We start from the raw sequence: 12,291 nt of genomic DNA on the forward strand, positions 1-12,291 counted from the left end.
GTTATCTACACAGTTGACTCTTTAATTATATGTAGTAGTCTTTAACAATTAACTTGGCTCACATAGTCGGATATATCTACCAATTACATAAGAGAACTACGATAATAAATATTTAAATACAATTTGTTGGCTGCCTAGGAATCAATTATACAAGTAGAAAATAGTTTTGGTTACCCGATTTCAAGAAGCTTTGCTTGCAAATTATACAAATCGTTGAAAGTCCTGTTCCCAAATATCCATTATGAATTTGTCCCCGTCTTCATTAACGTTATTATCTGCATGGCCTTTGCATGGCATTAATGTCCTGTCCATATACAAAACATTACTTAGATCAAAATATTGCATGATATACCATAAAAATCAAGTCAAAATATTAAGCTATATACATTTGTTATAATTATATAAAAATATCTGTCCAGTTTTGTGCATGAAGCAAAAGTTTGATAAACTAAAGTGAAACTCGTTTTAATATTTAGTCCTATTCTTAATAGTATGAAAAATTGTTTTTGTTGTTAATAATTGCATTTATTTTTTTAAGAATTGTAAAATGTTTTGATTTTATTGTGTGGCATTGTCTATTCGATTGTTCTTCTTTCGACACTTGTTTCTATTTTACAGGGTGCTGTTTTGTCACCTACTATACCCGCAAGGCGGCACTGCGTGCTCAGGATGCGTTGCATAATATCAAAACTTTGGATGGGGTAAGTACCTATAAAAAAGAAAAAGAAAAAAAAAAGAAAACCATTAAACTAGAAAATAAAAAAGTCCATTATTACATATGTCCACTACAATTAATCATATATGTAGCTTTGAATTTTGCCCGTTTTACTTGTTCTAATTGTATGTGTGTGTGTGTGTGTGTGTGTGTGTGTGCGTTTCTTGTAGTTCCTTTTTATGTATTAAATATCTTTTGTCTTTTACTTTCCCTGTGTGTTTTGGCCTTTTTGAATAATACAGCTTGAGAAATTCAACCGCTTGCGCCAAACTGAAACAGATCGATGACACAGTTCTCGTATATATGTACATTGGTGGGTGGGTGGTTTGATAACGGGGCGTGGTCATTTATATATAGATATTGGTATATAGCCAACACAAAATGTAATCATCAGTCAATTAGTGGATTCAATTATTGAGGACAATCTCCATTGTTAACGTATTAAATGAAGCGTTCTAGGCACAAGCAAAACACACCACACACCACATCACACACACACATGCACACATACAGCATGGACACAATCATACACGCAGATGGAGGAGAAAGTCCTAGCTAGTCCTGCAAGTTCACAAACTTTGTCTCCACAAACTGTGACCATTTAGTCACAGTGGTTTAACTTTATTGAACCTAACTTAGTTATTTCAACTAAAGGTAATTTAAATAATTTAATAATGTTGTCCCTTATTAGAAAAAGATCTCGACTATTTCTAGGATAATTGTTAGGAAAGTACTATATATTCAACGACGCCTTAAAGGCCTTTCAATTAAAAAACAACTTTTATTGGAAATCTTTAAGAAAAAACGTCCAGCTTAAGGACAATTATAAAGGTATAGGACTTCAGAATAGTTTTAATGAGATTGAGACTCTTAAAATTGATTGAAATTGAAATAAGAAATAGAGATTTATCAGTATCGGGATCCAGCGCTGTGAAGTATGCAGTAAGTTTAAGCATGGGACCATAAGAAATTGATAAATTTACTGCGAATTAACAATCCTCGCTTCAAATATTGCTTATAGGCAAATTGTTAAGTTACAAAGCAATCGAAAAGTTATAAATTTCTTGAAAATAATAAGTACTTTGCAAGCTTATTGCATACTTTAAGGGGCAAAGTTCTCCCACTTCTTATCCCTAGGTCCGGCAATGGACTTAAATAATTCAAAAACTAAATATTATATTTTGTATACCAAATTCAGTATCATTATTTATTATTAAAACTCTCATATTCAATATTGAGCATAAAATAATTAACAATTTTCTTTTCATAGCCAGTAACCACTATGGTCTGTAGCTCTGTAGCCTCATTCTCTTTCTATCTATCATTTACATATTCAAATTGTTAATGGAAAATCCATATAGGAACGTTTGGCCAGCACTAAAACAAAGAGCCCCAATCGCATACACATACACTCACCCCCGAATCACACACACACACACACACACACACTAGGTAACAGGTAAGAGGAAGGAGAAGGCGTAGGAGAAGCAAAAGCCAGGCCGAATGGCGCCACGTGTGTAATTGTCAAAATAATGACCATACACCAACCCACACACACACACACTCACAGACACGTATACAGAAACACACTTGTTATGTATAGGTAGAGCTTTGTTTGTATAAGTAAGTGCCTGCCTGTCCAGCTATGCATAGGTGTGTGGTGTATGTGTGTGTGTGGGAGCATGTCTGATCCTTTAATGCATTTGGCAGGCCGAAACCATTTCGACTCCGTCATCGTCACCCGTCGTCAACGTCTGCTCTCTGGAAGCTACTTAATTTACCTGAAATAATCGATAGGTAAACAGACGTTAAAATGTCGGCATTTTCTCACTCCCCCACACGCTCTCCCCTCCTCTCATCGCTTCTCCTTGGCTCACCTTTGGCTACTCTTACTCTGGCTCTTTCTCTTATGGCTTGGCAGAAAGAGTCAGCCAGCAGCCGCTTGTCAACGGCTACAATAAATATTTTGTTTTGAATCGAACAACTGTAAGTGAGTGTGAGTGTGTGTGTGTGTTTCTGAGTGTTAAGTGGCCTGGTCAATCTTATTTTTTGATTTTTTTCATTTTCCCCATTTTCCAACAGTCAGAGAGAGAGAGAAAGAGAGAGAAAGACACGTGTGAGCAGACGCTACTTCATTTATTTGATACACTGCAAATGGGCATGCAAGTTTTATATTGAGCAGCCTGAAAGTATGCCGCACAAAATAATTAAATGAAAATAGAAAACTCAAGTATGCATCATTTTTCCTCTTTGAAACTCTTTAATTTTATTCTGCAGCTCTAAAATTTTGATGCTTTTGAATATAAAACTTATTTTTAATGACTCAAACTAGTCTAAATTCTATATTTTAAACTTTATTAAGTACTAGTTGACAATTATAGGCAATAATGTATGAAAACGTTAAAAAGGAACCGAACCTAGTATAAAATCAAACGAACAAAGTCCAAGTTTTCAATTCCAAAGCAAAAATTATATTTCAAAACTCTGAAATAACCAATACAAATAAAATAATAATTTATATTATTATAATAATAATAATAATTTCAAATAATTTAGTTCATTATGATATTTTTGAGACTTGTTCATCCAAGTAAATTAAAAAACATTTTTTTTTTTTGGAATTTCTTCTAGTGTTTTTAATCCCAAATTCAAATCGTATTCGAAAAACACACCCGATAACAAAATATTTTGTCAGCTAATTGACAAATTTTCTAACATCAATCAAAAGCACAAAATAAGCCATGGATAAAATAAAAGGACCCCAAAATGTTATTTTTAGGATAAAAGGGCAAATCGACAAAAAAAAAAATGAATGAATGAATGGATTGAACAGATCTATATATAGGCAGGTTATACAGGCGATGTGAGAGGGAATAAACAAATCGACACGGCCAGACAGTTTAATGAAATGCCAGCAAAATGACAAAAAAAAAACACTGGGAGAGCAATAAGTAGGAGGCTGGAAAAGTTGTGAACTCGCAACTGGACTAGGAAAGGACATTTTCCTCACTCAGCTGTCAATTTTGAATAATGGAAGCAGGAAAATGGTGCAACAATGAAAGGGGCCAACCAACCAGTCAACCAGTCAGTCAGGCAGCCGGCCAACCAGCCAAACAGCTAGCCGTTGACATTTTCTCTGTAATTTGTGCAAAAACCTTTTTGACTTTTCCTCCATTGACGGGTCAGACAGACATGGCCACTCATTGGTTATGGCATTTCACTTCAATTTCAATTGCACAACATCACATTCATTCTGCCCCTTTCTTGCCTCCTTCTATTACACCATCTATCTAGAAAGAATTTCAATTGCTTCATTTTCTAATATCCTTGTAAGTATTATTATTATTATTATTATCAATTCCGTTCGCTCTTTTGCCTCTTCTATAAATGAAAAGTTAATTGAAATCAAAGTAATGGCACAACCCATTCAAAGATCGAGAGACATGGCTAGATGAGGGGAAGGGTGGCCAAAAGGATGTGGCAGGTCTCTGCCACAGTTAAGGACCTTATCAGTTTACTCAATGAATGTAAAATAAATTAAAATTGAGCATTGAATTGCATTCCTTTTTTTTCCTTGTAATTTTATTTCCTCTTCTTATTTTAGCCAAGTGCTAATGGCCACGTTAATGAAATGCTTTCAGTGTTCCGTTTCGCTTGTCTTTGACTCCATCATTTCATTAGTTTCAGGAACATTTGTATTTGAAAGAGTTTTTTGTTCTTAAATGTGTTGCTTTTCGATTGCCAATCAAAGTAATGAGAAATCGAAGGGTAAATTCTTTCCACAAAACTTTGAAATTTGCTGTCTTTAAAAAGAATGTCAAGCTAAAGCATACTTAATCGATGTTCATCATCTCTCCCGTCAAAAGAAAGTAACAAGGATTAAAGGTTTTTTAGTAATTATAATTAAAAAGGGTTTTAAATCTTTTTCACATATGGAGTATATCAAAATTCTATAACATTTTGATTTAAAATTTTTCAATTGACTTTTTCTGTGCTTCAACTCAATTCTATATTCTCATTCTTTCTTTTTTGCTTCTCTTTGACAGATGCATCATCCCATACAAATGAAACCGGCGGACAGTGAGAACCGAAATGGTAAGTTTTTCCCCCTTCCTTCCAATCGTAGACATAGTTTCAGGATCTTTCTTTTCTCCTTCCATCCTGTTTTTTTTTGTGTGCGTTGTTTGGGTATTGAAAGTTGATTGCTTGTATGTACGTCGACCCATAAGCCTTTTGGGCTTAATCACAAGTTTGTTCTACTGTATATACTTTTGGGAGAGTGTGTCTGCCATTTGATTACAAAGGAGGTGAAGGATTGAGGAAAAAATAGTACACAACCAACAGCTGGAGAAGAGAATGTGGCAATGAAAATGAATAATGCTTACACCGAAAGACAGGCAGACAGACAGTCAGATAGTCAGAAGGAACGGAGGAGTCACAGAATGTTTGTGGGCGTAAAAAGGAGTTCAATAAATCGATTAGTGAAGGCGGTAATCAAATCGAACAAAAAGAAACAAGTGAGTTAAGTTCGTTACCTTGGAATTCTAATAGAAAAATCGTTAGTTTGAGCTTTGACCATGGCCGTCATCGGCTTTTCCTTTTTCATTCTGTCATGTTCCTTCTTTTGTTCTCTATCTCTTGCTATTCCTTGTTATCCTTCGCTTTGACGCATTTCTTTGACACAATGGCAACATGTTTGCAAAGCATTCGAATTGTTCCCATATCTCAATGTGTCCTTGGGGCATGCACAATTGCCTTTTTTCTCTAGAAAAAAGATTTGCCTGCCAAAGGAAGGTATAGAAAGTATCCAGAAAAGAAGGAAGAAAGAAAGGACAAAGTCAAGTTTTTAATTTTAATGAAGAACATTTAGACCTTATGGCGAAATAACTGTTCTCAACTGTTATGTGTACTTTTTATACCATACACCCATAGGGTGAAATGGTATATAAAAGTCGCCAAAATGTATGTAACAGGCAGAAGGAAGCATCTGCGACCCCACAAAGTATATATATTCTTGATCAGGATCAACAACCGAGTCGATCTAGCCATGTCCGTCTGTCCGTCCGTCCGTCCGTATGAACACCTAGATCTCGGAGACTATAAGAGCTAGAGCCACCAAATTTGGTATGCAGTCTCGTGTAGTATGTACGCTTATCGAGTTTGTTTCAAATTTTTGCCACGCCCCCTTCCGCCCCCGGAATTCACAAAAAACAGATTTTCTTAAAAACTATGTAAGCTACCGACATTAAATTTGGTATGTAAGCTAGCTTAATAGACGCGCAGATATTGAATATTTAAAAATTTTGACACGCCCATTTCCGCCCCCGAAAATTAAACAAAACTGATTTTCTCGAAAACTAACAAAGCTAAAGTCACCAAATTTAGTATCTATATTGGCTTAGTATGCGCGCAGAATACATATATTTTAATATGTTCCGCCTCTATAATTTAGAAAAAACCGATTGGCTCTTGCAATTTTTTGACCATCGTGATCAAATTTGGCAGACCAATAAATCTTATCTATTTCTATCAAACTACCAAATTTGATTGAAATCGGACTAGAAACATACAAAATATACGTATGAACGTATTTTGCTACGCGATCCAAAAGGGCAGAATTGGCCGTTGGCTAGTGGCGGCGCTAGAGTGCTCGTGTGTTTGTAGAGTGAGCGAGATAGCACATGGTATGAGCATAATAAAATAATTTAATAGACATATGTACATTTGGTTTTCAAAATTTTAAATACTTGTTTCACCTGGTGTATGGTATACCCAAGTCGGCGAGACGACTTACTTACTTCATTTCAATTTTAGTCACTCTGAACACACTAAGTTGTTAACCGGACTAACTAAGCATGTGAATTTAGATAATTTAAAAAGAGATTCAATATGGCTTTTAAAAAAGTATCTGCAGATTTTTTAATAACTTATTATTTCAATAAGGAGAATACATATAATTATGGTCAATTTTCATTATGCTTGCATATGCTTAGTCAAATGAGTAATAAAATACTTAAAATACTTTTATTTTCCCTTCTTTCAAGTGTCAAGCCTTCTTTTGTACTTTCTTATTTTGATGGGGCTTTAACCACAAGTTAAGGGGAGGGACTTTCCCATTTGAATTAAATTTCTTTATAACATTCATTTATTGGTTTCCATGACCTACATCTAAATATTATTATACAAGTATTGTTGAAACGTAAGAAATACTTATGTGTAGTGTATTAAAGCATTACAAAACGAGATGTAACAAGTCATTTAGAAAAAAAAAAACACTTAACACACAAATAAACATTTTCCCAAAAGGTCTCTCTCTCTCTTTCTCTCTCCCACATACTTTTCTTTGTTTTACTCACAAATATTTAAATATAAGCATTTTAGAACGTATTTCTTTTCGATATTGTTGCTGTTGATTTTGCTATGGTTCTTTACTTCTGCGTCAAGTTTTGTGTACTACACGTGACAAAAATAAATCACCAAATTAAAAATACATAACATAGAGAAATTTTATGGTAAATTAAGAAAAAATTGGCAAGTCAGTCGGGCATTGCCCATTGGTTTGCGTGGTAAACTAAATGAGTTGAACCAAAAGTGTGGGCCGAGTGGATACAGAACGAGCATAAATCTATGAGAAAAAACCAAGAAACATATATCCGAAAATGCAATAGGGTCCAATCCCAACGCATTCATCTGATTTTGGAATTCATACAAGATGAAAACCAATATGGAAATGAAAATGAAAATTTACAAGAGTGAATAATGTCACAGGTTGTCAGAAAAATTAATTGCAAGAATCTAGAAGAAAATAAATTAAGTGCATCAACTAAGAAGTGTAAAGTGTTTATACTCTTTTTTAATTAGAGAGCAAAGAAAGAGATTCAAAAATTTTAAAGTGAATTGTTTTTAATATTCAAAAATGTTTTAAGTGATTTTTGTTAAATAATGCAATCAACGAAACATCTTTTATCAATTTGAGTGTAAGCAAAACGAATGCCAAACAATTTTAAATGCCGCAAACAGCAACAACAACAACAACAACAAAATACGCATGCAACAAGTGCAAAAGTTGCCTCCGTCTATCCCCACACACACACTTACATTCACTCTCTCCTTCCCCTTTATCATCTTGCCACTTCGTAGACTCTGTGTGCGTGTTGTGCGAAATGTTTTGGCGACACTTGACAAAATGCCAGAAATTCTAAATACTTTTAGCTCGTCGTTTGTCGTTGCCTTTTTAGCAACATTCATTTTGTAGCTGTTGCCCTTTTGAGCTGTTTTAGATCTTTTTTTGATACCCTAGATAAGGGACTACTTTTATAATAATATAAGCATATGTATAAAGTAATTTGGTTTTCTTAAACACATATGAAGTAAATTCTCATATTTCTGTGTATTCGTTTTAAAAACCAAGACTTAAGACATTAACTTTAATTCGAATTTGTTGGTATTTATTACTCCTCAATGACTTTGTTTAAGGACTCTGGAAATCTCACTGCTAAACCTTTAGATTATCTGACTTAAGTTTTTAAAAAGTTTAGGTTAACATTCAAAATTAACAAATATAAAGATCAAAGTCACCATTATTAAATATTATCTATTATTCAAAAACCAAAAGAATATAAGTGTGCTCAGATTCCTTTATATAAATATATAATAAAACATTTTAAACAATTTTACAAATTTTTAGTTAAAAATTTAATTAATTAAAAGGTAAATTATAATTGTTTTAACTATGTTATAAACTTTAATAAGTTTACAACAATATCTACAACAAAATATTTAGACATGTTTTGGAGTTTTACTCAATTTGTATCAGAAAAATGATTTCTGGACAATATATTTCCGAAAAGGGTAAAGAAAATGCGTATCTTTTGCTGAAAAATCAATTTTTTTCTTTCTCTGCTCCTCTATGCACAATCAAGTTAAATTAATGAGTTTCTTGCAGTTCTGCTTTCTAATTAATGAGTTTATTAATTTGTGAATTGTCGTCAAAGCGAACGAATTGTTAAACCAAAAGTGAATACCCCTCATGTGTAGTAAGTAAGTAATCTGTAGAAATCAGTGGAAAACAAGAAAATGCATTTTCATGCCTCTGGTGTCCATTAACACACTTTTCCAATTGTGAGTTCAATTGTCAGACGAAAAGCCTGTTATACGGGTCTGCGAAATACAAAAACAAAGCATTTTTCTATGTTTTCGAGTGGCGCTGCGCTTCAATTGATTTTCGCACTGCTCGTTTAACGCCTGACGTGATCATTTATTTAGATACCAAGAACCCTCATATACATACATATATATTCCATCTACGCTTATTTGTAAATACTTACAAAAGTATCTGCTCTTTGCAATCAGCATTTTAAATATTCTGAGAGTGGGCTTAACATTTTCTAGCCATAATGCTAATTGGCCGAGACACTCACACACGCAGAACGTTTTTGGGTTACTCAGAGACATCAACTTTAACTTGGCATTAAATGTGCTAAAAATCTGTTTATATAAGAAGTTACATATAGACAAATACATACATATATATTAAAAATTTATATCATGTACATATAATCCGCTTAGGTCTGTGCTTGCTTTTGAAGATTGAATGTGTTTCATTCAATTTTTTGATTACATTTTCGTAAATTTCATTACTTTGAAAAGTATGTTTAATAGGAATTGGTATAGATGTATTGTAATTTAAGAACATAATCATTAAGTAAACATATTGCCGTAGAAAATATATAATTTTTATTATTATTTAAGCTATGTTAAAAATATCATTTCTATTCTGGTATTAAGTATATAAGTCAATGTATCATTTTGTTTAAAGAAACAAATTGTTCCACCCTTAATAAAATCTGTTACGATAAAAACTGTGCCTACAGGGATTACAAAATATAGCTCTCCAAAATAGCTCTACAATAAATATAATTCAAATATTTTTAACATATTTAACGACTCTAAAAACTCTTTAAAGAAAAGCCAGTTTGTTGCATATTTATTCAGCAAGAATTGTATTAATTGTTTTGCAGATTTTTATGAATTTCATTCTTAACATTAGTCTCTTAATGAGTTAACTTAATAACTTAGAATGATACAACTCATCGAAAACATGAAAGCCAAAATTAAAAAACCGACTTAAAATTATATATTTAAAGAAAAACACCAAGGAAAACATACTTACTTACTTTTCAACTGGTAAAAAGAAAGAGTTTTATTATTAATTATTATGAATCGAAATTAAATATAAACAATCTGACAGAGGCTATTTATATTGTATTTCAATTCCATAGAATTTGTTATCCGAAGCAAAGGTATTTCCATAAAAAGTCACTCCAAGACTATTTCCAATCGAGTACAGGAAATATTTCTATGATTAATAAATGTATCTTTTGGCATAATATTGACTTAAAATCCTTTTTCAGCGATTTGCTAGTTTGACCAACTCCAACTTCCTTTCATATTCCAACTGTCTATATTATTAATATAGTTAGATTAAAGCTCTTTGAATGTTGTTAACAATTGTCTTTCGCATCATTTGGTTATCATTTGAAGAGTATTGACATTTCTTATTCAACCACTCCAAAAAAAATTCGCTGAGTCAATCCACAAGCAGCAAAATGATGATATATTCCCCGCTCTTTCTCTCTGCCTCTCTTTGCTAGGCATAAATGCTGTCATTTGAAATACAAACGATCATATGAATCGACTTCCCAAACAAACATGAATAAACAAAAACATATAGACACATATATATATTCTGCTTATATATACATTTGATACATATGTACTCGTATATAGAAGTCTAAAAGGCAGGCAACGAGCATGGCTAATTGGCTTTTATGCCCGAAGCCACAAGTGTCCAAACAGCTGTTTTTTCTTTCTTAGAGAGCCCACAATGATCGAAAGACAGTGAGAGAGAGAGAGAGAAAGAGTGGGAGAGAGTAGAAGAGAGCATTGCCAGCATTGAACACTGAACACTGCGCTGCTCAAAGTGCAGTGCAATTGATCGACAGGGGAGCTAGTGTGCCAGCCAATAGCTCTTTGGGGGCTCCCCACTCATGTCAGAGTCGTCGTCAGTCATTGTCGTCGTCGTCGTGGAAGTCGCCGCCGCTTTCGTTGTCTTTGTTGTTACATAGCTCGTGCATTATTCAATTGAATTTTAGAATTTGTCATTCATTCAAAGCACGATTTTCGATCTTCGCTTGGTTCGAACGGTTAGTTTGTCGCAGTTGCCGGCACGTTGTCAACGTTTGTCAACCCGACTTAAGGTCTTTTTCCTCCTCCCGCATACACTCGGTTGGCCACTTGGTGGGAAATAAAATTCTTTAAATTAAATACTCGGTCACTAGCAGCGCGTTAATTGAAAAACAGTTTTTCGTTTCTATCTGAAAAAAAGATACATAGATATCGATATAGGCATTGGGTAATCATTGTCAATAATTGATTGAAACGTATTGTGTTCTTTTCTGAATTGAGTTTTCTAATTGAGCGAAAAATAAAAGAAAACCAATAAATTAAAAAAAAAGAAAAGCAAAAAAATCAACAAAACCAACAACAAGAGAGAATAACAATTCATTTAAAGTGGAAACAAATGCCATAAAAACAATTAAATCAAACCTGCTTTATGATTAATTAGACCAAACTGGTTAATTTGCTGTGTTATTAAACAAAATAATCAAATGGTGTATTAACTAAAATTATGAAATACCAAACTCATCGATTGCATAATTAAAAAGTAAAAAACTGTTTGCAAAACCAACAAATTAATAGATAAATTAGATAGCAAAAGAAAGTATGTGTATATACGGTACTACATATATGAAATGATATATAAATTCTTTATAAAATTTTGGTATTATTTAACTGTCTTACTCAATTACATATTTGTAAAAGATATTCCTTGGTATCAGTTTTATTTTATGTCGTAAAAAACAAGGTCAAAATGTAGACAAAAAAATGAAATAAATTCAACTTTGCTTGCTAGTTGGCCCTAATAAAATATTCAGAACACTTCGTTTCTTCTTGTGAATATATTAGAAATCCTATAAAATTAGTGTCTCCATACCCAAACTAAAAACACACCTACTTACATATATCTAGATATTGAAACTGAATTACAAACTCTTTCTAAGAACAAAAAATTATATATGATATTCTTATGTAAAACATATTCTAAGTTACATCGTTTATTTAAACAAATTATAATAGACACCCATTCTTTTTGTACATATTTTTACAAATGGCTAAAGTTTTGATAAATTTTTCAAAAACCTCGAATTATTTAACAATTTCACTTAATATTACTTGAAAAGAATCAAGTAATGCATAAAGAATTAAAATAAAGTAAAAACCGATGCATAAGTAAATTAAAATCTCATTAGAAACAATAAAATAGCTACACATTTTTTTTCCAGTGTACCTAAAGTCAACGCGATTTTATGTGATTTCCTCTGTGACAAAACCTTAATTGCAAGACAAAAACAAAATACTTTTATATCTACAATAAAAATAAAAGATATTGGGCAGATAATAAATATTAAGTCACATATAATTCCTCGAAAAACATAATAAATTCTTGAATATAA

General features: G+C 32.7%; 1 protein-coding gene across 3 annotated transcripts in view; it reads left to right on the plus strand.

The window, feature by feature from the left end:
* The window catches only part of LOC6642197 (CUGBP Elav-like family member 2), a 59,320-nt gene that overhangs the window by 7,018 nt on the left and 40,011 nt on the right, over window positions 1–12,291 (plus strand). For 2 of the 3 annotated variants that reach the window (XM_023175605.2, XM_023175608.2), the window contains exons 3-4: window positions 619–701; window positions 4,762–4,810. In XM_023175605.2, coding sequence (XP_023031373.2) covers window positions 619–701; window positions 4,762–4,810 — 132 coding nt within the window. The remainder of the gene's footprint in view (window positions 1–618; window positions 702–4,761; window positions 4,811–12,291) is intronic. The other variant, XM_023175606.2, reaches the window with a different exon arrangement.

Source organism: Drosophila willistoni, assembly GCF_018902025.1.
Source record: "Drosophila willistoni isolate 14030-0811.24 chromosome 2R unlocalized genomic scaffold, UCI_dwil_1.1 Seg167, whole genome shotgun sequence".
NCBI lineage: Eukaryota > Metazoa > Arthropoda > Insecta > Diptera > Drosophilidae > Drosophila > Drosophila willistoni.